We start from the raw sequence: 27882 nt of genomic DNA, 5'->3' as shown, positions 1-27882 counted from the left end.
AAGGAATTGCTAGCTAGTTAGTTACACCAATAATAACGCCGTGTATTGGCACAAATTATATTCTCAAACATCAACCACACATGATAAGTTATCGGGAACAATATAAATCCGAACCTCGTGGCCATGAGAACAAATCGTTGTAAACACAACGTAATCACCTGACAGTGGTCACATATTTTGTGGGAGCAAATCGGGTAAAACGATTGTATGCAAACCCTCGGATAAGGGAGGTAACATCGTTATCATGTCAAGGCCCAAATACGTTGCAGAAGCCATGCGTCAATTACAGGACACATCTTGTTATGCCCCAATAAAGAAACAAGACTATCTAGCAAGCATAAACGATCTTCATGCCCTGCTCAAAAAATGGCATGACAAGCTCATGTTAGATCTGGAGGAATATATTTTTCTAAAGACCAGTAACCCTATTTTACCTTGTTTCTATCACCTACCCAAGGTCCATAAGAACATTGATGATCCCCCAGGGAGACCCATCATCTCCTCCATGGGAGGACTGGCTGACTTATTTTTTTCTTTGATCCACGCATGGGTGAGAACAAGTTATCATTCATATGTCCCTCAATGCCCTGTCCTGATGAGACCCATATCCCTAGGGGTCGAAACGCCGTTGACGGCACAGGAATTGAACCATAAAATTAGGGCCCAAAACTGTGGATAGACATTAAAGCAATTATTTATGTATCAATGTTTAGGTCATTTTCCTTCCTTTTAGCCATCCCATGAGAAACCACTGTGCTTGTATTCATTTTTTGATGTCTGTATTCTTATTTTTGGTTTCACACGTATACTTGGGACACTGTGCACCCCTTTTTTGTCTTCACATGACTATGTGATAAACTGAATATGATTGCATAATCATTCAACCAGTGTTTTGAAGTATAAAATCATTGCTGAGATCTATCCAATTGTTTGTGCATTTATTTTTGACATCCCTGCCTACCCTCTGTGTTCTTGGAAATTGCTATTAAGCTATATATTGAATGTATAGTATATAGTATTATACCACAGGAACTGTTGTTTTATGATACAACTTGTAGAAAGCTGACATGTCTCAGCTCTTACTGCTCTGTGTGCCTTGCAGCCTGCCTCCAAAACATGCCTGGGATTTGGTGACAGCTAGACTTTGTGCATTACCCCCAGACAGCCAAAAAGTCATCCCACTTCAAAGGCACAACTGGGTATAAGTACTGGGGCCTCTGACGCTACCAAGACAGTACACTACTGAATCAGTGACTACCTCTGCCTGGAGTAAAGACTGCTGTGCTACAAGGATTGCCACTCTGCTTGACTACTGCTCTGGAAGAACTGCTTTTCCGCTTTGCTGTGCTGTCCTGCTGCCTGCTGATATCTGTTCTGCTGAGAACAAGGACTGGGCCCATCTTACTTGAACCCAGATTAAGGGCTTGCTGGCTTACCCCTGTTCTCAGGTCTCAAGGCCAACAAAGACTTCCTTCAACCCAGCTACATCACCTGGAGTCTGCCATCTGTGAGTCCAGCCCTGCACAGTGGTGTTAATCCAGACCTGTACCCTTGCAAGGTGACTTCTGCTGTACAGAACCATCAAAATCGGTGCAGTGATGACTTTGCGCCGATCTGAACTGACACATTACCCTTCACGGCCAACACAGGAGCTGATTGATGACATCGGTTTGACGGATTGTGGGGCTCGATGATGACCAACAGCGTGGCTCGACACTGACATAGTGCCTGCATCGGAAAGGGGTTTGTCGATGACTCCTTCATCTCCTGCACGGATCAGAGCCGATGCGTCAATTTGTGATATAGATGCTAGCTCCATTCAAAGTACTAATTTAGCGGGTCCTGCATGATTCCAGTAGCCGGCTAGCCCTCCATCTCTGTCAGCCTGAACTTTGGATTTCCCACAGTCTAGCGTGGGGACCTGAATGTCTTTCTCTTTCTATTGCCTTGTTTGCCTGACACATATCAACACAAATGTACTCTACACCTCCACTGTCCTTTTTTGGCACTACCTGTCAGGAGTCTGACTTCATGCGCTACTAATGACTATATCCCCCAGAAAGCTTAGAGGCAGGAAGGGATTGTGCACTCTCCCATGAGGCTCGAGAGTGGTCAGCTGATGGTGAAGATAAGAGTTAGCTGAGACCTGCTGCCAGTGCTTGGCTTTCTTCATTTTGGAACCGGCCTTGTTCGCCTGTGCTTTGGATTCCTGTCCTGAATGCATTTCCCCATTATCAGATCCTGTTGTTGGATCTTGTTTCAGTGTCACGCGATCCCATCATTAGATTTTCGCCTTTGTGTCCCTTGATAGCGCTTTCGCGCTTTCTGTTCCTCGGCTCCAGGTGTCCTAAATCCTCTCCCATAAAAATTTGTTTCCGCGGAAGCTTGCCCTTTTGTTTTGACCTCCACGGATCCTGCTGCCCTGGAGATTTGCCTGCCAGAAATATTTAGCCGAAGTATTTCCCTTCCCTGCACTTGAACTTAGTGCGCGATTAGGCGTACAAGTCTGTTTTCATAGCTGCCAAGCTTTCAGATTGCTATATGTGACATTTTAATAATTTTAGAGTAATTATGAGTGACATTTCAATGACTATGAGTGACACTGTCTCGTGAGCAAAATTAAGCAATGAAGAGGAGGGAAACAATAATATCAGAAATCGCACACATTTGAGGAACGAGAAACTAGGTTAACTGCTGCAAAACGTAAGAAATATAAACAACTTCCATTGATCAGACTCTAGCTAAAATTATAGAAATTAGATAAAGCAGCTTGGAAGTGGTTGAAAATGTTATTATAATCAGCTGAGTGACTCAGTCTCACTCAACAGCCACCAGTGACCTGAGCTATAACGAAACTGAAAAAACAAAGCAGAGACGTACTGTGTGAGTGACAGGGGCATAGGCAAATCAGAATAAGTCTAGAATGGAGTGCATTTGCTAGTAGGTGTCTGGGTAGGCACGTGATTGAGATGAGCCACACTTCCCACATAGAACTGGGTAGGCTCTCAGGTATGTTTGTACTGTCTGTTTTTATTAGTTTAAATGGTTAAAGTTCTCTGTAGTTTAAAATGCCCTAATAAATCGAAAGTAATCAATGGCATTTATTTGAACGTCGTGAATAAACACGCACAGTTTGTTCTATTTAATAAGAAGCTAGTGGGGTTTGATGTGCTGTGCTAGCTGCCCTGACCCGGGCAGACGGAGTGTTTCTGAATAAGTGAAAGATTCGCCGTGGCCTTCATGTGCTACTTGTGAGGAAGAGTGACGCTCTGAACAAACAAGGAGGCCCTATGAGGGAGTGGGTGGGAGGCTCCTTTACCAAGCAAAAAAAAAAAACCTTTCCAGTCGCTTCAGAACCCAACGACTTCTCCCAAGGCTTCACCAAGGAGAGATAACCGAGGTACGGTGGAAGGGAGCTGCACGTGGGGGCTCAGCCAGCATCTCAATTTCGCGCACACAGGCTCTCTCTCCCACTGACTACGACCAGTCGTACATATGGCAATAGCAAAATTTCACTAACCTCACAGAAGAAGGGCCCTCCACCTTCAGTCTGTCCAGGCGGCCCCGGTGTCACTGACTTCACTCCGCGACGATCGGCTACAGTAAGATACTTCATGATTCAAAGGGGGCGGTAATAACAATAGCTAGCACGTGGTGCCCGAGCAGATTAAAGCCGGCGGACGGTGCCGTAGTTATAGACAGCACTACCTCTAAAGATGATGACATGCTGCGCTGCCTGCAAACTATCCTGCCGCATCAAGCGCCCAAAATAAACTGCGCGCGCTTCTGCAGTGACGTCTCACCGTGATGACATCAGCCTGCCAGTAAGAGCCGAGCCGGGGCAGTTACATTCAACCAGGATACATTGTACTAAAGCTGCGTTAGCTGAGCTGAATCCCAAGCCTGCTGGAGCTGCCACAGACTCTGTTTTATTCAGGCTTGACAGTCAGGCTTGACAGTGACAACCTCAAGTACTGATAATGCACTTAGCTTTTAAATACGCTTATTTGCGTGACAATCCTTTAACATGCGGTAAGGCGGAAATGTAACTAAAAATGCGTTAGTGTCACACCGGATGTGTGACACTTGGCAGGGCTGTGTTTTGCGAGCAGCTGACTCTGCGGGGGAAACGTCCGCCTTTTTTGTTTAAGCTCTGTGTTGAAAGCCTTTCTGAATTGTTTTTGTCCTCAATCAAGAAGAACTGTGAATTATCGTGCTTCCACGTGTGGCTCACTACCATTTCTGAACTTGCAATTTTCACACTTATTTGCGTGCTGTTTGGTGAATGCGCAGGAGCACTGTGATTTATGTTTATTGGAACATATTTTATTTATTCTTTGTTGGAGAATCTACACATGCAGCGCATAACTCTTACCAGCAGACACTTATTACTCAACAAGGGCATTGGATGTTTTATAAATTGGAGAAGACCATCGCTTGTATACTGCCTTTCTCACAAGTAAGTGGAAGAGTGCACAATATGTAAAGGTTTATGTGACTGTGAGATCACTGACATATACACATTGTTCTTTGTTATAGCTTTCCTGGTTTCCTGTTGGACTTGGCATCCCCCCTATCAGCTGCCCGTGTGGGACTCCTTGTATGGTTCTTCGGGGTCCCTCCTTTTTTGGACATATTGCCTCCCTTTGTGTTATTTGTCAAGCACGGGTCTGCAATATCTCTGAGAAAGGAAAGGACTATTGCTTCGCTTCTGGTGAAAACCAGGGTTCTTGGACTAAGAGCCCTTAAAACTTAACACTACCACTATAGTTGAAACCCATGGCATCGGACCAGTAGAGCGCTCGATGATGTTATGCATTAATAACATTTCTGGTTCTTTCACAACAGACTTCTCTAAATAAAAAGCAATTTGATGGTGTCGCTGCGCAACAGGTCGAATGTCCTTATTAACATGAAGTTGCACCTTCAATGTACTGAGTTTCTCTAGTCTATAAATTAACAATGGGAATTCATTTACTATTTCAGAATGTGCATTGAGGTTATACTTGATGCATATCGGTCCCATGTCACCAACAGTGCTGAAACTCAGTAGACATGCACTCGACCAAAGTACCTTGGAGAACATAAATTGGTGCTTGTACTGTCATTTTCTTATGCCTCATGGTTGCAACAAATGACCCCTGACTTTACAATGGCGTAGAAGCAGCCAACATGTACACCTTTGTTTTCAATGGCATTAAACGTGGTACCGGAGAACGATTGTTGCATTTTTCTTCCAACATGACATTGATCGATGCACCACTGTCTATAATCAAAGTTGTAGGGGAGCTATTCACCTTTTGCGTAATCTTGGGGCATCTCTAAATGAGTTGGGTCGCTTCACCTGGGGATCTCTCTGTGACTTATGTTCTTCTTTGCAAGCAGCCAATCCTAAATGTGCATGTTTTTCTGCAGTCAACATCACCATTACACATCCATTGTCTTCTTTTCGCTCGATGATGACGCTGAAAAACTTTTGAGAGATGACTTTGAGGACAATCTACTTTGTTTAGTCACTACTTGACTCAATTAATGTTGCGGTTTGTCTTTGTGGACATGGCTAGAAGCTTTTGGAACTTTCTGTCGCATGTTTTCTCTTCTTGTTGTGACACACTTAGTTTCTCTTTCACTTTGCAGACCATTGTGAAATGGTTTTCTTTACCACAGCCTTTGCATATCTCTTCGATGGCGGGACATACCTTCATGTGGGAATGAGAATCCTCATCGCAAACATATTTTTTTATTCTACAGAGAAATTGTCTTCTGGATTTCCACTTTGTGTTTCTGCTAACGTTTTTATGATCAACGCTAATTTATTCTGAGTTGTTTCAGTTTCATGTCAGCAGCCTGTGAATCTGATAGTTCCTCAGCTCTCGCAGCTATGAGTACCTTTTCTAGACTGAGGGGCAGATTTACTACTTCTGGCGCATCTCTGCTAATCGGCAGGGATGCGCCAGAAGAGTTGCAATGCATCTGCCCACCTGTGCCCCACCACTGATGTACCGCATTTACAATGCGGCGCGCTGTGGCATTCCCCGTCAGAAAGGCGGCACATTGCTGGAGTTGCGTCGCAACCGCAACACAGCTCCAGCAAGGCTCGGGGGTGCCCTATCCCTAACATGCTGCATCAATCTTTACGCCTTCTACAAGCAGGCAAAGGGTTTTGGCACAGCATGGCCTTAAAAGTGACTGAGTGAAATCTTGTAGATTTCACTCAGCCACTTTTAGGAGGCGTTCCTGTGCCGGAACGCCCCCCCCCCCCGTATTGGAACGCCTACATGTGGCACAGAGCTTTACAATGTGGCACATTGTAAATACCCGGTAGCTTGGCGCTGCCTTTGCACCACTGCTACGTCACAAAAGTTACGCAGTGGTGGCGTAAAACTGGCGCAAGGGGATTGTCAATCTGCCCAGGAGGGTCTCTCTCAGCATATGTTATCTGAATGAATGGGAGAGGCAATCATCAATTACTTTAAGACGCATGGGTTCTTCGTTATTAAATTTGCTGAACTTTCAATGCTTGATGAGGGTATCAAGTCTCGGGGGTATAAAGGGTATCAAACTCATCCATTGTTTCACTATCTTACTATCTTATCTAGCTGAAAATATTTCTTTCATAGTCAATGTTAGAAATTGGTGTCTCTGGTTGGCAGTGGCTTGCACCCTGTCCAAGTACCCTTGTTCTAGTCAGGGTAAGGGAGTTCCACACCCAAGATAACCCCTGCTCACCCCCTTGGTAGCTTGGCACAACAAGTCAGGCTTATCTCAGAGGCAATGTTTAAAGCATTCGTGCATACACAGAGAGTAACACCGTGGAAACAATATAAAAGGAACCCACAACAGTTTAGAAAAATAACCATTATTTATCTCAATAACACAAGACCAAAACGACAAAAATTCAACATACTCAAGCAAAAATATAACTTTTAAAAGGTTCAAAATAGTTCAGTCCACAGTAAATTATGGATGCATCACTTTTATCACAGAGTACCTGGGAATGCATCAAAATCTAAGACAAAAACAGGGGTGAGGTGCCAGAAAAGCCAAGCAATGCATTGGTTCCTTACTCCCAGGGGAGGTGATGCGTCTGTTCCTTGCTGCAGCGCAGAGGAGATGAAGCACCGGTTCTTTACTGTCAGGGGAGGTCATGTGTCAGTTCCTCACTGTGAGGAGAGGTAATGCAACAGTTTTCAGACACACATCCTTGGTTCCTTACTGCTGGGCAATGTTGATGCAAAACTTGGTGCCCAGGTGTGATGCATCCAAAATCTGGTCACACTGGGTCGATGCGGAGATAGTGAAATAGACGCTGCATCGATTTTCCAGCTGTGAAGCAGGGTATTCTTCGATTTCTTCAGCTGCACAGCTGGGCATGCATCGAAGGGGGAGAGGGTGCCACAGACGTTGGTGACACAGTGCTCTGGTCTCGGACTGGGTGATCTTTCAGCCGTACGGCAGGCGCTGCATTGATTCTTCAGCTGCACCGCGGCAAGGCATTGGTTTTTCAACTGCACGGTGGTGCTGCATCAGGAAAAACAGGCACTGGAAGTCGTTGTGTGGAATTTCTTCAGTCTTTTGCAGCAACGCCACCGCCAAGGAGCCAGAACTGGAATCGGCACCAATTGGCAGGTCAGACTCTCCCAGCAGGGGAGTTCAGGGCTGCAGATGAAGTCTTTGAAGGCCCTGAGACTTCTTAACAGGAGGCAAGCACACACAAGCCCTTGGAGAACCTTGGCAAGCAGGATACAGAAAGCAAAGTCCAGTCCTTTCACTGCCCGAGACTGAAGCAGCAAGCAGTAGGCCAGCGCAACACAGCAAAAAACAGAGTGGCAGTTCCCCTCATACACCTTCTCCAGTTCTTCTTTGTGGCAAAATCTCCTCTTAACCAGAAGTGTTCTGAAGTTACGATGCCACAGCTCCAGTACTTATATCAGTTTCTGCCTTTGAAGCAGGACAACTTCAAAGGAAAGTCTTTGTAGTGTACAAGACCTTGCATTTCCCTGGCCTGGCTCCAGACTCACTACAAGGAGGTGGAGATAGCTATGTGTGAGGAGAGGCACAGTCCTATTCAGGTGTCAGTGACACCTCCTCCCATCACTCTAGCACAGGAAGACCAATCCGCCTAATGATGGGCCATCAGGATGTGCAGGGCACACCTCAGCTCCCTTTGTGTGACTGTCTAAAGTGAATGCATAAACTGCTCAACTATCACTTTTCCTCAGATGTGGATTCCACTGGCATGCAGAGGCACAGAATGGTTTACGGAAGAAAATACCCACTTTCTAGAAGTGGCATTTTCAAACACGCGATTTAAAAACCAACTTCACTAAAAGATGTATTTTTAAATTGTGAGTACCGGGGCCCCAAACTCCAACTCCCTATCCCTCTCGATTGGAAGTTACACTTGTAAGAGGTTACAAGGCAGCTCCAATGATAAGCTATCGGAGAGGTAGTCCTTGCAGTAGTGAAAAATGAAATTAGCAGTATTTCACTATAGGACATGTAAAAAAAAAACAGCACATGTCCTATTATTTAAATACACTGCACCCTGCCCATGGGGCTACCTTAGGCCTAACTTAGGGGTGCCTTACATGTGGTAAAAGGGAAAGTTGGAGCCTGGCAAGTGGGTGCACCTGTCAGGTTGACATGGCAGTTTAAAACTGCACACACAGACGCTGCAGGGGCAAGTCTGAGATATGTTGGCAGGGCGACTCATGTGGGTGGCACAATCCGTGCTGCAGGCCCACTAGTAGCTTTTGATTTACAGGTCCTGGGCACACACAGTGCACTTTACTAAGGAAAGTAAATCAAATATGCCAATCAGGGATAAACCAATTGCCAGTATATTTTAAAAAGAGAGGATTGCACTTTGGGCACTTTACCACTGCTGATCAGTGCTAGAGTTCCAAAACCAGCAAACAACGAAATTCAGTACACATTCAACAAGAAAGCATTGGCATAGCCAATAGGTCTCGTATTTGGGACTTTATGAGTGTTTAGCTAGAGCTATTGGTTTTGCCAATGTTTGTTAGCTAAGTTGACGTGTTCAAACCTCACAGAATATAGCATGCCTCGCAGAGCAGCACATGCTCTCTGACTCTAGACATCCCAGTTTTTTCATCCCACTTAAAGTCTGTCAGTTTATTCACAAACACAGACAGGCCATGTATCAACTTAAAACTAAACTCACAATCCTGCCACTTTAGAAAACTCCAATACTGTAAGATCAGGGAGAGGCGCTTTTCATAGCTTATTTGGCATGCAAGAGGGTTGCTTTTGAAAGAAGGACAAAGCGAACGTCCAGGGACAGCATAGAACACTAATCTGAAAGTGGTCCCTATTTTCTGCTAAAAGGAAACAAATGCTGCGGTAGATAGAACTATCTACCCATGATCACACTGCTGAGTAGGAAAGCTGGGATTATGAAAACAGAGGCCCCACGGTTTAGACAGCGCAGGTAGGCCAATAAACTGCACAACCTCCGACTATACACAAACCCTGTCTGTGGGACGGCAGGATCAAGTATGCGAGTCCCCTTTTGTGCCCGGCAGCCACGGACTGATGATTTTAGAGTTTACCTATTTGTATCTCTTTCTTGAGTGACTTTACAACGTGTACATTTGCAATTTGTTTTGTTTGTATCTCTTATGTAACTCATGTAATCCATGTTATGTAACGCAACTGGTTCTTTTGTAAAGCACTCTGACACCTTCAGGTAATATAAAATCGCATTAAATAAATAAATAAAATACAACCCTCCCTCCCCGTCCTCCTCCTGGTTCCAGCACGCCAGTAACCGGAACTAGGCCAGATACCAGCTCAAACTGGTTTCAAAGATATTTGTAAATTATCTGAGATGGAGTGCCCGTGTTGTGTTTATATAGTGTGGGTTTCATGCAAGGAAACTGGGTTGGTGTTAAAGGTACACGCAGCACTAGAAACGTAAAAAAAACCCTGTCTTGTATTTAGTTTACATAAGGATTAGTGAGATTTAATTAAGAAAGGGGTTAGGACTCCCAACTCGCGCATTTGCTTTTGCACAAACAGACTCGTTGTCATATATGAAACTGTTACACTGTTGTCGAATCGGTGCATTCGTGTTCTTTGCACTGGAATAAATGTAAGTAAAGCATTCATCTGTTGCTACAATCAAAATATCCTTGAAACACACAACTTCAAATGTACATGGCTTTGCATGTGTTGTCTGCACAAATGATTGTAGAAATACACACCAGTGCACTGTGCGTGCGTGGGAGCGGTTATAGTACCAAGAACAGCCAGCTCGAGGAAAAGTGTGCGTGTTCAAGGCAAGCGCGTGCACAAGTAGACATCGGTGTGCATGCCCACAGGCAATGTTTGCACTGGAAAAATAGAACTGCTGTACCAGAATACCTGTTTGTTTTGAGAAGTGCTGGTACTCTCCAATTTAAACTATTATGTTTTTCTTGAGTAATGCATGTAATCTCCCTCGCAAAATTAAAAACAAATTCCGTTACCGGCCCAGTTAAGCACTCTTAACTTGCATATGTTGTTTTGTTTGTTTAAAGTGTTGCGTGTATAAAAAAAGAGTGGAGGGAACAGGAAAGTGAAAGCGACCGCAAGACAGGCAAGAAAGTGAAAGCAACCGGAGGGAACAGGAAAGTGAAAGCGAGACAGGCAAATGTAAACAAGCGTGCGCGGCCACGCTAATTAGAAATAGGTGGCCCCTGCGCGCCGCTGCTCGCTCCCGCAAGGTGGATGCTGCCACATGCAGGAGTGTTAGAAAAGTGCAGACCGATTCCAAAAGGTCATCTCCTAGAGCAGGGCATGGGTGCTGCGATAGGCTCATGCGCTCTGCTGCTCGATCCCGCAAGGTTTATGTTTCCACACGCACTAGTGTTAGAAAAGAGCAGACCGATTCCAAAAGGTCATCTGCTAGAGCAGCGCATGCACGCTGTGCTAGGCTCGACCTAAAAACAAGTGGCCAGAAGACAGGGGAAAAACAGGCCAAAGATGCCATGTCTGATTCTGCTAATGTAATGCCTACGATGACTGGGAGGAAGTACTCCGGCGTAACAAATGGGTATATATAATGCATAAAATGTGGTGAATTGTGGTTCTGCTTTCAAAAATCAATATGCTAATAAAAATGATATAAAAGAAAATATGCCATGTCTGACAGTCGATATTTGGCTATAGATTGAACTTGGCTTCCAACGTTTCCTTGCTTTGACAGTACGATATCTCATCAGTTTGAGATATATTCTTTATCACTTCTTTCAGACCATCACCTGCAAGGATCTTTAAATATTTGATGATCTTTTTTTCATCTACTTTTCTAAAGCATCTATGAAGACATCAATCATGTTGATCCATGCAGTCCATCTGGCGCCAACATTATTCTTTTTGGCGTTATAAAATGGCAGTGGTAGTTTCAGGAATGTGGCTGCACCATATTTGGAGCAGCCATTGGAGACCATCAATTTTTTGAAGACCTTTTGAGTTGTCCTATGCGCCTCAGCTGCCTTTTTGGTTGTTTCTGCAGGGACCAATGGCTTCACAAGGACAACCCCAGTGTTCGCGCTTGAGTCGCCTCACCAGATTTTGAGGTGGTACAACACTTTATCAGTTTTAAGCTGGTGAGTAGACTTTCCCTTCTTGTACCTGACTGCTGCTGCCTTTAGCGTTTCTTTGCGCTCGATCGTCTCTGCCTCTAGCACTTTCTTGCACTTGGCTGTCGCTGCCTTTAGCGCTTCTTCGTACCTAGTTGTCGCTGCCTTTAGTGTTTCTGCTTTGTATTGATGATGGCTCTGTGTTACTCTGTGGTGCACTATCTCTTCTCTCAGCCTTACCAGTATGTTTCTGCCAGGCTTGCAGCTGGTGCTCCTTTGAAGGGCCTTCACCTTCTTTGAGGGCCCTGTAAGAGCTAGAGCACTGCTTAGACTCCACATACGCCAGCTGTGGCTTGCTTCTTGGGGTGCACGTGGCATTCACAACCAATTTGCTGGACCTCTGTAAACACTCAGGAAAAGCAGTCTAATTTTTTGGGGGCACGTATCCCCTACTTGTCGCCAGTTGTAGCATCCACCCCAGCTCGACTGGAGCACACAAATGACTAAGCAACATATGGAGCTCTGTAATACACATCTTTATTCTTCAGCATCACAACCATTAACTGAACGCACTGCATCATAGAATTTATTGACCATACCCAGACACAACCAAATACCTCCCAACTGATTTTTATTTTTTTTAAATCTGTTTTATTGATTTTTATGAAAGGTAACAATTGCATGTAAAAAACAGTTTTCTACAGTAAAAGTCTAGGTTGTGGTGCATGCATAACTATTGGCCATCAGTACAATACAACATTTGTTTTATATCAAGTACACAGTCTGTGACGTGCAGGTCCTATGTATCCAACATTCTCTCCTTTGAGAAGGCAGTGACAACATCTATCCTCCAGTCACCATTGCACATTGGGTAGAGTTACAGCAAATACAACGGAATGCGAATGAGACAGCTGTGGCATTTCGCAAAAGTCCTCCAGTTCATTCACCTTGGGCTTTTGTACAGGTGAGATAACAAATAACGAAAACAAAAACAATGACCTGCCCATATGATCCTGTCCCCTTTTCCCTGCATGTGCCTACATCACATTTCCTTATGAATCCAGCACCTACCATCTCTCGTCTGTGGTGTCCACGCCTGCGCAGACATTTAAGTAGCCCATATGTATCCATGGAGTACCGTGGCGCATCACGTAATGGTATGTGCGGTTCACGCGGTCTGATCGCCCTCCACACGGTCGATTAGTTCCCCAGATCCTCCCTCCTCAACTCGCTGCAGCGCGTGCAAGAAGGCGTCACAGCAAGCTGCTATGGGTTCTTTACGCAGCCCTAATGTTTCTTTGTGTTTGTAAATACCTCCCAACTGATTATGTAACTTTGTAAGGAGCCTGTCTAGGACCACAAGGGTCCTACTGCACATGATCACACAACACTAAATCTTGGTACAATGGATTTTGCGTCAAAACATATGGGTGTTTGCACTGATCTGTCCAAGTAATGTCCCAGTAAAACTCCCTTTACCGCATAGTGACAAAAAGGAGTGCAAAGCACTTTTTGTGGTAAGAAAAGGACATCTTTCTAATGCAAAATACTTTTTTGCGGTGGAAAGTAAATGCCATGTTGATGCTTTGCTTCATGTTGCATCACTTTGTGATACTTTGTGATGGCACAAAGCCTTAGTAAATATGGGTGTTGGATCTTGATTGCTAGTTAACAGAGACCTGATTTGAAGCACCTAGAGGCCCCTGTCACTGTGCGCCCTGGAGAACCCAGCCTGGTATTTAATTATTCTGTATTGCTCCTTCACTTTATTACCATGTATCATCATACCTTCTTACTAAGTCTATCCTTCTTCTTCATTAAATCTGTCTTTTGGATTCCCTTAGTGTATTAACCTACCCATTCTCTATTTTCAATATCGGCATTCATAATTATTGCTAGAAATAATTTGTCTGAATCAGCTCTAGGCAGGACCCTGCCCTCCAACTCACAACATCAGATTACCTTAATATCTTACAATAAACTAAGATAACAAGGCCTGATAGTTACCTAACAATCTCTGTATTGAAGAAAGTTTTATTTTACCCAGCTAGGTCAATTAACTGAGCCGTTCTCAGCTGAGAGTATCCCTGCAGGATGCACAGTGCTGGGAGGGGCTGATGGTGCAAGCTTACAGTAAAGGATGGGCGGGAGTGGCCGGAGAAGCTAGCCAACAATCGAGGGTGCGTGGGAGGGCTGGGGTAGGAAGCTGACAAGGGAGGGTTGGTGGTTGCGGCTTTGGCAGACAATTTTGATGGGGAAGCATACAGACAACAGAGGGTGGGCCAGAGGTAATGGGGAAACACGTGGGCTGCAGAGAGTGGGCAGGTGTGGCTGGAGGAGAAAATAGACAAGGGGACATTGGGGAAGCAGGTATGGCAAGGGAAGGTGAGCATACGGGGAGGAAACAAGAATGGCAACTGATGGAGGGCGAGAAAGAGGAATTTTGAGGGGGAAGTACACTCTACGAAAGTGTCCTCTGACACTTTCGTATAGTGCTTGACACTTTCGTAGAGTGCTACAACAAAATGAAAAAGGTAGCACCAGATAAATGAGCTGTGGAAGGACACAGTCATATGTCCATGCTCTAGGGAAGGGACAAATACAAGAAGATGAAAGAAAGACTACAGAAGCTGACAAATAGGAAGCAAGCAAATGAGAGTGAAAATGAAGTAAGCCAAAGGTAAACTACTGGAGTGCTCTAAGTTCACTTTAAACTAATGCAACATGCCTTGCAAAAGAGTGAGCATGGGCTGTCTTAGGCGAGACCTAAAATGGGCACTTGCCTTGAGGGGAGGGATAGGAGCAAGTTGGGGTCTGTGGGGCTGCTGGTTTCTGCCTATGTGCCCTGGCAGAAGGTGAAGCGTAGACTCTTCCTTGGTTGAGTTGGAGGTACTGGTGCGCCTTGCAGCATGACTTAATGCACTGCTACCCTATTTATTGTTGGAGGGGGAGGGACAGGGCATTCAGATAGCACAGGCTGTCAAGGCAGGCTCTTCTTATGCCTTCACCAATCTTTGAACTATGGACTGGACATTTATAGAGAATTAGATAATGTGTTTTGGAAATGGCAATTGTCTCTGTAATAGGTTGGAATGGGCGGAGGTTGGGTTTGGGTTATGGTTATGTGCGCTGTCTTGAATTTGTTGTCTTTAGAACACGCTAGGGTGGTAAGCAAAGTAGTTGTGGATGGTCAGATGTGGTTATTACATTTTTATTGATAACATTTTAAGGGATTTTTAAATAAGAGCAGCGGCGACTAATCTTGTTTTAGTACGGACATGCTGGCTGAGAACTGAGCGGTGAACATAGGAGGAATTTGTGATATTGAAACAACCACTAGGGTGAACCACCAGGAGGTGAGGACACAAGGGAATAGCTAGATCTGAACAGATGAGAGTTGTAGGGTGCTGTCACTCTCAGCCTGAAGGAAGTGATGGAAAGTGAGGTATGGACCTCAAACTCTACATCAGACCCAACCTATTGGGCCTGTTGGCCCTCCGACCTTTTATTCACTTTCCATCACTTCCTTCAGGCTGAGAGCGACCGCACCCTACAGCACTCATCTGCTCAGATCTAGCTATTCCCTTGTGTCCTCACCTCCTGGTGGTTCACCCTCCTGCTTAGCTGAAATAATTCATTATTCACTTGACAAGTTTAGGTTTGTGATGCAACAAGCCTGGGATAGCAACATTCTAACTATAAACTTTGACCTTACCTCCGCAAATATCAGTTGAGTATCATGCCAACCTGTACATTCCCTAGGGCACCAACATTTATCTGCCCAGGTGGTAGGACACGTACCTCCAATGAAGCGCCCATCAGGGACCTCATTTGTAAGGCTTTTCTGATGGTGTGGAAGAGCCCGGCAGGTGGTGCCTTGAGGTTGATGTGCTCCCCAATACCGCCTGTGAAGTCCACAAATGCCTCATTCATTAACCCCTCTTCCAGGACCTCGTAAGAGCCGTTCAGCCTAGAGAGATGAAGACCAAAGCAATCAAAGAGGGAGAATGGAAGGCAACATTTTACATGATTTTAAAGAATAAATGCCACAAAAAAGGTAGTTAATTTATTGACTGTAAGCACCGTGTTGGATTGGTAGCAGGTGGGTACTGGGTGTATTTGCAGATGTGGTTAGTTGCTGTCGTGCACTAGGAGCATGCACTACATGTTAGGATTCATGTGCTTTTGAGAGGTACATATTATGGGTTGTAACTAAAGTGGATTGTGTGGGCTGACCACTCAAAGGACAGCATTCAGGTGCTTTGATAGAGCTATGTGTGCTATATGCGTTTCCTTAGTAGAAGAGGAGAAGGTGCTGCCGGTCAGGATAGAAGTGTCCTGACAGAGCTCTGTATATGATCCTGTGCTTACTTGGCATAGGCTTTCTCCAGGAGAGCTGCCCAGAATTCTTCCTTTTCGGGAGAGCGCAAGAAGACCAGCTTCCCATCCTTGACAGGCAAACGGTCATCAATGACCACGTCCACCCACTGTCCGTACTGCCAGAACTGAGAGAGAAGGAGGAAGTAAAAAACAGAAAAGTGTGATGAGTTATGGCAGTTGTGCCCTGTTAGTGTCTTAGGCTACCAGTCACAAGTGTTCACTTTACTGCACTGCGATTGACAGGTACAGTCAGTGACTTGATAGGAGCCTCCTGGCCCAAAGGAATGAATGGGAAGGTATTCCTTAATTACGATTTGCAATTTGCTAATCACAATTAAGGAATGCCAAGAAATCGCAAACTATTTACGAATTTTTAATTACATCTCGTTTGCGATTCTCGAGTAGCGATTCTCAAAAAAATCGCTATTTGAGAATCGCGAATAGAGTATTTAATACATATGCCCCTTTATGTTATATTATCCCTTAAAAATCAGACATGTGATACCTTTTATATAGTAATTTTGACTCCTAACAATGTTGTAATATGTCGCACATTATACACAAAGTTAATTTATTTGATAACATTATTTCCCTTACAAGTTTGTCCTGAAATATTTGGGGGGTACGTTTTTCTATCAGTTTCAGAAAAATTAGGTTGAAAATATTACCTATAGAAATCATAGCATGTAAAAATTATGAAAGTATCACTGAATATCTAAAGGATGAACTCTGGGAGCAATACTCCCCCTTGAGCTCCAGACCTCCTCTCTGACTGACCTGGAAGTGGAATATGCCAGCATAGCTCTCTTGAAAGTTCTGTCCGGGCGGTACCACCCTGTCCATGAGCCGGGGATAAAGGCTGAGGGAGGCGGCTGCTGCCAGGAACCAGCAATTCCCTGAGAGACAAGAATTGAAGACATCAGCACGGACAAAACGTGGTAGATTCAACAACCGTAGCTTCAATGCAAAAAAACATAATTACAAGATTAATTGCAAAAATGTGTATAAACGTAATGAAATTGGCCTTACAATAGTATAGCACCGACCTACAACTTAGTTTTCTTCGTGGGGTATGCATGATGAATGATTAGCCATGGGTAACACATGCGTTGTATTATTCCAATTGAAAGATGAATGTTGAAATGTGCCTGCTTTCCTCCTGTTTAAAGTCATTGACATTTTGACGTCACCAAAGAGGATGGTTATTTTTCCATGTTTAAATGGCGATGGGGTGTCTGCAATAATAAAAATGCATTTTATAGCAACTAGAGGTAAAAAGTGTCAAATAAATTAATTTTGAAGTGCATGTTTTTTTCTTAAACACAAAGTTATCTTTTTTTCTTTTTTTACAGATAAAAAGACAACATGTGTTTAGTGCTTAATTTGCAAAAAAACAGAAATGCCGAGCCCAAGGTTTTTCTCAGAAGCCCATGGCCAGCAATGTCGAAGAGTTGGAGTGGCGAATGCCAAAGCTGGTAGTTTTGATTCAACCTCATGCCCCTATCATTCACCAACAGACATTACCTGCCTCTTTTTCTCTCCCTTGGAGGTACTGAGCAGGCGCCCCCCGCGCCTAGAGGAGGGGCGCCCTTAGTTGCGCCACGGGGCTGAACATCCCATTGGGAGGATGTTGTGTGGAGGAGACTGGCTAATGACGTAGCGGTTTCAGGATCGGTTAAGGAAACAAAACCGATACCTAATAAATGTAGTATTTAAGGCAGTGCCTCAAGGGGATCGTCCTCTTTGTCTCCCTGGATACAAGCCGCATAGCGCTGGAAAACCACCCACCCACCCGGAATTGAAGTACAGGGTGTGGTGTTGCGCTCTAGTCTACGAGCGTGAACGCGATGACGCGTCACGCTGTAGAAGAGAGCGAGACACTCGCGCATGCGCAGAAGGATAAAACGAAGGGCGCGAACGAGAGAACGGCAGTTGGCGACCGGAGCAGTAGCTACTTAGACGCTCGGCGCTCTATGTGATTGGAGTTGTTGCTTGTTGTGAATAAAAGCTGTTCCATACGTAAGAGGCTCTGAGCACTGTGTGGGGGACGCAAAGACTTACATTACAGTGGCGACGAGAGCGGGATCACCCCACCGTCCACACACAGTCCAACTGGGAGCTGACCCTGAACTACAAGAGACCACCCCAGGCCCAGAGTGCAGCGCACAGAAGCGGCACCTACGAGGAAGCATAGAGCGTGGCAGCAGCGCACCCCTACTACTCGGCAGGAGACCAGCCACGGACGAACACTCAGGTCAGTGCCGTCCCAGAGGCAGGAGGTCTCTCAGCCAGCACACTGGCAACTAAAGGGACAAACCAGAAGCCAGAGGGGGGCGAGCAGTCCACCAACCCACCGCAAGGGACAGGGGATAACGCCCCAGGCAGCCCCAGAAGTCAAGGAGACGCCGCAGGTGGAGCGGAAGCCTCCAGTGCGCCCAATAGCCCCAGGGCCCAAGTAGAAGCACCCAGAGGTGAACCTAGAATGGCAAACCAGTCCTCAGCGTTGATGGCTCCTATCCCATTCCTACCCAGACCAGGGGAACCCCAAATGAAGTGGGAAGACTGGAGGGAGTACTTCAGGAACTACATAGAGGCGCTAAAGGATGAGAATGGAGAAGCGTACGCCCCAGCAAGGAAGAAGAGATTGTTGCTCCACAACCTGGGTCCCGATGGGGTGAGGGTGTTTGCCAACAAAGTGCCCAAGGAACGTGAAGCAACAGAGAACGACGTTTTCAAGAATGCACTAGAAGACCTAGACAACCACTTTCGCCCCGCCGTGTGCGTATCCATAGACCGTTACAATTTCCAACAAAGGAAACAGGAAGCTGGTGAATCTATAGATGACTACGTGGCCGCACTACGGCGTCTGGCCATCACGTGCAAGTATGGAACACTGCAAGATGAGTATATAAAGGACCAGATAGTTATGCATACTACCAACAAATCAGTCCAGGACAAACTATGGGCACAGAGCGAAACATCGCTCAAGGACGTCATAGCCATGGTGAAAAAAGCCGAGATGTCGAAGCGCTGTGCAGACGCGGCCAAACGAGAAAGCACGCAGAAGCAGATGGTCAACAAGATCGATGAGGCCTCGACCACACTCAAGCAAAAAGGATCATACGGAGACCAGAAGCAGGAACCCAGATGGGCAGGGAAGCAAACAGGTCGACCGGCCACAGACAGCAAGTTCTCATGTTATAGGTGTGGAAGCACAGCTCACTCGGCTCAGGACAAACGTTGCCCGGCGTTTCGCGCCAGATGCGCATTCTGCGGCCTGGTCGGCCATTTTGAGAAGGTATGCCGAAAAAAGGGGAAGAGGTCCACGGTGAAGTGTGTGGAGTCAGCACCGTCAGAAATCTGTGCGGAGAACGATCTGGAGGACGGCGACATGGTACTGTGTATAGAAGGTCAGGTACTAGATGTGACAGGAAAACGCACGGACAAACCACGCACGGACATGTTCATCGGCGGAGTAAAGGTGCATGTGGCCGTTGACTCGGGGTCTCCCTGGACGATAGTGCAACGGTCCATATGGGAAGGAGACTTCACACCCGTAGTAGGGCCCGAACTACACCCACCAGACATTCGTGCAATATCATACACTGAAAATACCATTCCCATGATAGGCTTTCGTCCATTGAAGTTTGAATTCAGAGGGAGATCGGCAACCTGCAAATTGTATGTGGCGGAGAAGGGTCCTTCTGTACTCGGGTGGAGAGATGCTGGAGACCTAGGAATCAAATTAGACCCTGGCGGCAAGGAACAAATCCTCCTAACGGAAGAACCGCGAACTACCAACGGTGAAGAGTGGAAACTGGCCTACCCCAAGGTATTTGACGGAACAGTAGGAAAACTGGACAAATTCATTCACAAAATAATGCTCAAGGAAGGGGCGACACCAGTCTCCCACAAGGTCAGAAACATCCCCATATCCACCATTGAAGCCGTACAACAGGAACTCCAGAGGCTGGAAAGACAGGGCATCATAGAACCCGTTGACAGTTCAGAGTGGTTGGCCCCCCTGGTGGTAGCCAAGAAGCCCAATGGCAAAGTCCGTCTCTGTGTGGACCTCCGCGAACTCAACAAGTGTCTCATCGTCAAAAAGTTCCCTCTCCCCAGAATCGAGGAAATGCTAGCGAAGACAACAGGCATCACCCACTTCTCAACCATTGATCTCACGTCGGCGTACCACCAAATCGACCTGCATCCTACCAGCAGAAAGTACACTTCTTTCATCACTCCCTTTGGCTGCTACCAATTCCGCCGCATGCCGTTTGGCCTGGCATCAGCAGCCGCGGTCTTCCAAAAGTTGATGCATCGATTGTTCAAAGGAATACCCGGAGTCCAGTATTTCCAGGACGACATCCTGGTAATGGGGTCCACCCGAGAAGATCACGACGGTAAGCTGAACAAGGTCCTCACCGTGCTGCAAGACAAAGGCCTCACGGCGGAGTGGAGCAAATGCAAAATAGGGATGTCATCAGTCACCTATTTGGGACACGAGATTGGGACGCACGGCATATCTCCCAAGGAACAGAACGTGAGAGCCATCAAGGAAGCCAAGGCCCCGAGAACCAAAGAAGAGGTACGGTCGTTCCTCGGCATGGCCGAGTACTATAGTACATTCGTGAGACACTTTGCCACAAAAACACACAGGATGCGACAGCTCATCAGAGACAAGTCAAAGTTCGACTGGGACACTGAAGCCCAAAGTGAATTTGAAACCGTAAAGAAAGACATCAGTGAGGCCATCCCCCTGCAAGGTTACGACCCCTCAGGCAGCACCATCCTGACAACAGATGCCAGTGACAAAGGCCTAGGAGCGGTGTTAGCACAGGAGAGGGCAAATGGTTCAGTCGAGACTATCAGTTTTGCGTCACGAGCTCTCTCTCCCACGGAACAAAGATATAGCGTCATTGAGAAAGAGATGCTAGCGGTCACCTGGGCAATGAGCAAGTTCCGGCAATTCATCTGGGGCACCAGGTTCAAACTCCAAACAGACCACAAACCATTGGTCAAGGTCCTGACGTCCTCTGGCCATGACACTGCTACCCCGCGCATAGCAAAAATGACGCTCAAATTATTGGACTACACCTATGATGTCGAATATCTACCAGGAACTCAGAACAGGGTGGCAGACTACCTCAGCAGAGCTTCTGCCATGGAAGATGCTCCGGAAATCGCACCGGACATGGATGAGATGGTAGCGAATATGGCTGACAATGAGATGACAATAAGCAGGCAAGAATGGGCAGCAGCTTATGAGCAAGATGTGGAGAAGTCTGAAGTTAAACAACACCTCATGTCAGGATGGCCGGACAAATGGAGGCTCACAGCGGGGGTGAGGAAGTTCTATGAAATTCGGGAGGAACTGTCCCTGAGCGACTCGGAGTCTCCTGTACAGAGGTGAGAGGGTCATCCCTTCTGAGGCCCTTGTACCAACGTTATTGAACCAACTGCACGAAGGACACTTGGGCATCGTAAAGACAAAAGCCCGTGTGAAACAAATGTATTGGTGGCCAGGCATGGATACCCAAATAGAAAGGCAGGTGAGAGAATGTGAACAATGTCAAGGAGCTGACAAAATACTTCGACCTCTCAGACCAGCGCTAGGGAAATTCGAGAACCCCCAGAACCCCTGGGAAGATTTAGCAGTTGACCTCCTAGGACCAGTGCTTGACAACAGAGGAATAAATAAATTCTTGTGTGTGGTCATCGACAAATATTCGAAATGGCCGGAGGTTGACGTACAAGAGTCCATGGACACTGAAACAGTGCTGAAGTTCCTGACTTCCTTGTTCTTAAGGGAAGGAATACCAAAGACAATACTTAGTGACAACGGACCTCAGTTCGTCTCAGACAAATGGACACGATTCATGAAGAGGAATGGGATCAAATCGAAGCACACCGCTATCTACCACCCAGCGTGCAACGGCCAAGTGGAGCGGTTCAACCGCGTGCTAATGGGCTCCATACAGGCGGCCATCATGCAAGGGAAAGACTGGGAGACAGAAGTACAGAGCATGTTGTGGGCGTACAGGATCACCCCCACGGTGGTAGGGTACAGCCCCTTCCAAATTTTGAGAGGTCGCCTCCCGTTCACCCGGGACAACGTGGTGTGGAGAGAAAAAACAGTAACCAGCAAATGGTCTCCAGCTGTGGTACAGCACAACCTAGAAAAGGCCCAAAGAGTGTATGCAGCCCATTACGACAGGCGGCGCAACACTAAAGAAACCGCGCTGGAGGAGGGAGAATGGGTCAGAGTCAAACTTCCCATCCTGCAAAAGAAAGGAGAGAGCAAGTATAGCCAACCCTTACAAGTCAAGGAGGTTCGAGGCAGAGCCGCTCTACTCAGCGATGGCAAGGTGTGGTCCCAAGACCGCATGGCGAAAGTCAACAGGATCGTTAGGTGGCCCAAGTCCGAGGAAGAGGAGATGCCCATAGGGGGAGAAGTAGAGATGTCCACAAGCGGGGAAGGCCAGAGTGAAACCTCAGAAGACAGAGAAGAAGGAGGAGAAAGAGAAGCGCAGGCAGCAGAGTCAGCGGGAGGCCACTCCATCCCAGCTACCGACGGGCCGAGAGAGCATCAGAGGGACAATGAGAGAGTTCCTGGAGGAAACGAGGGTGAGGAGAGCAACCCGGTAAGGCGCACCCGCATGGGCCGAACAGTCACCTTACCTTCAAGATATAGAGACTTTGATATGAGTGGACATTAGAACTGCTTAAAATTTATAGTGCCTAAAGGGGGGAGATATGTGGTGTTGCGCTCTAGTCTACGAGCGTGAACGCGATGACGCGTCACGCTGTAGACGAGAGCGAGACACTCACGCATGCGCAGAAGGATAAAACGAAGGGCGCGAACGAGAGAACGGCAGTTGGCGACCGGAGCAGTAGCTAGTTAGACGCTCGGCGCTCTATGTGATTGGAGTTGTTGCTTGTTGTGAATAAAAGCTGTTCCATACGTAAGAGGCTCTGAGCACTGTGTGGGGGACGCAAAGACTTACATTACACAGGGGAGCGCTAACAATTATAAACAAAGGGGCATGCTCAACAGGGGAGGTTGAGCGACTGGATGGACACCTGGACGGGGTAGGATTGAAGTGTGCAGTGGATTGGCAGTGAAAGGGACCGGCCTGCCGGTGGTCCTCAACTCTACTGCCTTACCACGTCAAGGACAGAGATGAATTTTTGGAAAGGCTGCCTGGGTTCAGGTATCTCGGAGGACCGGTGCATTATGCGGTGCCCTGGATTTCAAGTAAGGCAACTGTTTGTTGTAGCATGTTGTGGCCTGCCGACACAATGGGCGCAGCAGAGGATTCAAGACTATGAACAACTTAATGCTATAGTCACCTGGGACGACAATTTTTTAATTTCATTGTGCCTTTGATATGTGTATGCCAGAAGTTCTGCCATTGGGAAGGTACCTCTGAGGGCCGATCCGTTATGCGGTGCCCTGTTTCAGGTGATGCAACTGTTTACTGTAGCGCATTGTGGCCTGCCGGCATAATGTGCGCAGCAGAGTGTCTAAGAGGATGGTCAGCGGAATGCTATGCTGAAATGTAATATCTATTTTACCGTATTAGTGCTTTGACATATTAATGTCGCTAAAGTGTGAAGCATATATATCTATTATGTACACAAGTAGGATACTTATACTCATGTAGTGGTTATGTGGAATTAACTGGCTTGATGTGAATAAAATCTACGCCCTAGACAATATAACCGCATTATGAGATTTCATGGGCATGGCAGGATGGAAGTGGAAATTAATGTTGGCAGTGGTGGAAAGGTGAGAGTGTCACGTGTGCGCACACTATTTTTCATCCCTACTTTCTCCCTTTGTCACGTTTTCTCCATCTTTCCCTTCCTTTTTCTTTTCCCGATTTTGTGCTTTTTCTCTCTCTTGTTCTGGATCAAAGTATATTGGTGTGCACCCACGTGAACCACTGGCTCAAATTAACCTTCTACTGCATCCTCCAGACCAGTGGCGGCCAGCACGGATCTGGGGTGGTGAGGCGGGAGGGGAAGAAGGTAAAATTGTAAAAGAAAAAAGAAATCACTTACCTCCTCACCGCTCTGTCCCACGTTGTCTCTATTCTGCCGAACAGGAAGCAGCTAGGCTCCCCTAAACCAATCACAATGCTGCAATTGGATTGGTTGGAGCACCGTGGTTCGGCGCTCAGACGGGGACTGGGGGCCTGGGCATGTTCTCCAGCCTGCGTGAAGAACATGCTAAAGTTTGCATGACTGCTTGGCCGGCCCAAGAGGACCAGTCAAAGCATCATGCGCGCTTTAGTGTGACCGCCACTAGTCAAATGCTGTCAGCAGAGCAGCCCTCCCTCATGCTGCCAAAGCAGGGAAGAATAAATCGATAAGACTGGATTCTCCATTTTATGTGTTAATTGAACCCACAAAGTTGAATTTGGGCATATGAAAGCTTTATTTGGTACCACTGAGTAAAATGTAAAGATAACTGAACCACGGGGAGTAGCCGCATGATCTATATTTCCTGACTACTGAGGCACTGCTTTTTAAGAGTCAGCTGGTGCTGGATGTTCTTCAGGCAGTCTCTCACTCTTGAGAGTCCCTAGATCCTTCCTTTAATTTGTTTGAGAACTAGGGGGCATATTTACAAGGGAATGGTGGACCCTGGTGTTAAGCACAAAATGCTAACGCCACGCTCTGCCATTCTGAAAATGCAGGGATGCACTGTATTTACAAAGACATAGCGCACCCCTGCGTTTTCCCTAGTATTGGTGCTAAATTAAGCTGCCTAGCACCAACGCAGGCACCTTTGCACCATAGGGCAAGGGTGCCTGCGTTGAAGGAAAGATTGTTTATGTGCAGAAACCTGTCTCTTCCTGCACATGAACAATCACAAATGCCGATTTGAAACTTCTATGTGTGCTGCATTATGCAAATCGTCATTTTTTAATTATTGTTTTGATGCAGGAAGGGACACCTCCCTGCACATAAACAATCAGTCATGGTGTTTTGCTGTTTATATGTGTGTTGCACAATGCAATGCAGCACACAGAAACAGCAAAAACAAGGAGAAATTAAGCATTTCTCCTCATTTTGCCATGTTAAGACCAGGTTTTTCCTGATCCTAATTGTGGTGCTGCCTTCCATTTACGCCACCCTTGTAAATATGGGGCAGCATCAAAGTCAATGGGTATTGCGACAGAACGCTGACCGCAACACCCGTTGCCCACCCCTTTCAGTTTAGCATGAAAGGGGGCCTTATTTACAAGGCAGCGTTAATGCTGCCTTGTAAATAAGGTAAGGGTTTTTCCCCACAGGAACGTCTGAAAAAGTGACATTTCTGTGGTGGTAGGGGCTTGTAAATATACCCTTAGGGTTGCCGCTTCGCCGAGCTAAGGAGAGAGAAATCGCGGGCAGAAGGACTTCCTTGCGACGGGACTCGAAGTCCCAGGAGGCCACTAACCAAACTCGCCTGTGCTGCAGAGACCCGCCCACAGCCGCCGCCTCTTAGCTCCTCGCCGCACCGGCTTCGCGGGTGCCGCTTCGCCGAGCTGAGGAGAGAGAAATCGTGGGCAGAAGGACTTCCTTGCGACTTGAAGTCCCAGGAGGCCACTAACCAAACTCACCTGTGCTGCAGAGACCCGCCCACAGCCGCCGCCTCTTAGCTCCTCGCCGAGCTGAGGAGAGAGAAATCGCGGGCAGAAGGACTTCCTTGCGACAGGACTCAAAGTACCAGGAGGCCACTAACCAAACTCACATGTGCTGCAGAGACCCGCCCACAGCCGCCGCCTCTTAGCTCCTCGCCGCACCCGCTTTCGCGGAACGTGCGCGGGCGCCTGCCGGGCGGGCCCGTTTAAGCCCGTTGTAGCCCGTAGGAGACCGGACCGGGCCAACTCTCTAACTTCTAGTGTGTGCCACAACGAGGACTTCTTCACCGTCCTGTGAGTATTTATTCACGCTACTTCTGGGCCTAGGACTTGACAATGGCTGGGCGTGAAGGCAGGGGTAAAAAAGTGACGTTGGGAGGGTACGCGAATCATGAAATAGCTATTACAGAACGGCGGCTGTCCCAGGACCCTATCTTTTACCAAAAGGTCCTCGATAGGACCCCTGATAAATGCCCGTACACCGGAAAGGCCACAGTTAAGAGTGGCCACTGTCGGTCGGCAGAGTGGGTCTAATACTCAGGTATCTCTAGAACTGGATAATACCCCTCTGACTGGAGACCTTGAACAATCGATAGCAAGGAATGATATATTAATCAGTCCTGTTGAAAATATAGCACAATCTAGATCCATAGTTCCTGTTGTTTCTATAAAATCACATGGATCCTACGAGGGGGCAATTCCCAAAAGGAAGCAGGCGGGGGTTGCTTTGAGAGGCAGAAAGCTCAAGGTACAAAAGCTTAATAAGGGTCCTGTTATTGAGGAGCAAGAACCTATCAAGGACCTTGTGGAGACCCCAGGTTGAGCCAGGACTTTATTATGGGAAATAGGGTAAACTAGGGGCACATAACAGCAAAGCATGTCCTTGAAATGTCCCAGGCCACTACCCTAACATCAGCCCCCAGTTGCTCCTCACAATCCGTGGAGATCTCAACCCATCCGACCTCCAGTGTACGGCCAGATAGTTGTTTGCCCCCAGCCAGTAACACAGTACTGCCTAAAGCCCCGCAACACTCCGGAGAAGAGGACTAGAAAATCATAGGCAGTAGGCGGAAAAGGAAAATGATTCCTGAAGATCGGGGCTCCAACTTACCATATATTGATTTACCTCCTGAAAACGCACCGTATGTAATTGTTTTAACAGGGGTACCTAAACTCGGTGTAAATGTAACTGAGTCCTATACAGAACTAAAAAACAAGACAATCCACTGGCTGAATCAAAACAGACCACTCCCTAGCTATGTTAAATGCCAAATCTTATTTGCTAGAAGAGTTGGATGGGTGGGATGCTGACCCAAGGATGTGGAGGGGGATTGTATTGTTATTAATTTTAGAGATAGTAGAGTGATTGAACATGTATGTATGGGCCCCCTGCAAAATTCTCAAACAGCAATCCAATCCTTTGGCTTAACCCCTTCGATGCTTATGACGGAACGGTTCCGTCATCAGCGTCGGTTGGGCTGTGCTGATGACGGAACCTTTCCGTCATGACCACACCCGTTTTTCGAATCTTCAGGACAGCGCGAAAATTCGGGCCGCGCTGAAGAGGTTAAGTTATTTTTACCCTCCATCTAACTATACTACGAATCTAGACCATTATGGAATTAAACGGTAAACATCGTTTACGACGATGTTTTTACAACGCGGTACCTTTACCACGCAGCCGTGACAACGCAAGTCGTTACCACGACTTGCGCTGGAGGGCGCAAAGGATTACAAATAGTTAATTTACTATCTCAACACCTTCCCTAGGGTCCACGGGGACTGGTGTTAGAATAGTAAATTATACTATTCAAAATCCGCGCCCCCAACGCAAGTCGTGGTAACGACTTGCGTTGTCACGGCCGCGTGGTAAAGGTATGCGTTGTGACGGTACGCGTTGTACCGTCATACATCCAATTAAACGGGGGTGGCAAGTACAATATGCTGCCCCAAGCCTTGGCGAGTTTGTGGGTAGAAATCAGCAACTTTTAGATTTTCCAGCGAGTAATAGATTTAGTGTACTCGATCTGGTTGACTGACTACCTTCTACTACCATGCCAATAGTTAGATTACCAAAGAGAATTAAGGTAATAAATACAGGAGGGATTTCAACTGGGATTAATTGGGTTGCCTTGTCTGGGGAGGAAATACGACCAGGTGATAGTAACCAAATTTCTACAGATCCTATCGATCTAATAGATGGGAATCAGGCTATAACGATGGATCTACCCATTTTATCCACCGAAGCACTGCCATCGCCTGAAGCCCTACACCCA

General features: G+C 46.7%; 1 protein-coding gene across 1 annotated transcript in view; it reads right to left on the bottom strand.

The window, feature by feature from the left end:
- LOC147692465 (calpain-1 catalytic subunit-like) overlaps window positions 1-27882 on the bottom strand; it is a 361725-nt gene that overhangs the window by 177560 nt on the left and 156283 nt on the right. Inside the window, exons 3-5 of the mRNA XM_086938675.1 lie at window positions 16749-16867; window positions 15963-16096; window positions 15393-15561 (exon numbers count right to left, since the gene is read on the bottom strand). Of these exons, the coding sequence (XP_086794801.1) occupies window positions 15393-15561; window positions 15963-16096; window positions 16749-16867 (422 nt within the window). The remainder of the gene's footprint in view (window positions 1-15392; window positions 15562-15962; window positions 16097-16748; window positions 16868-27882) is intronic.

Source organism: Lissotriton vulgaris, chromosome 9, assembly GCF_964263255.1.
Source record: "Lissotriton vulgaris chromosome 9, aLisVul1.2, whole genome shotgun sequence".
In the NCBI taxonomy this organism is placed as follows: domain Eukaryota; kingdom Metazoa; phylum Chordata; class Amphibia; order Caudata; family Salamandridae; genus Lissotriton; species Lissotriton vulgaris.
The sequence above is the reverse complement of the archived record's forward strand: the minus strand, read 5'-3'. Positions and strand labels throughout refer to the sequence as shown.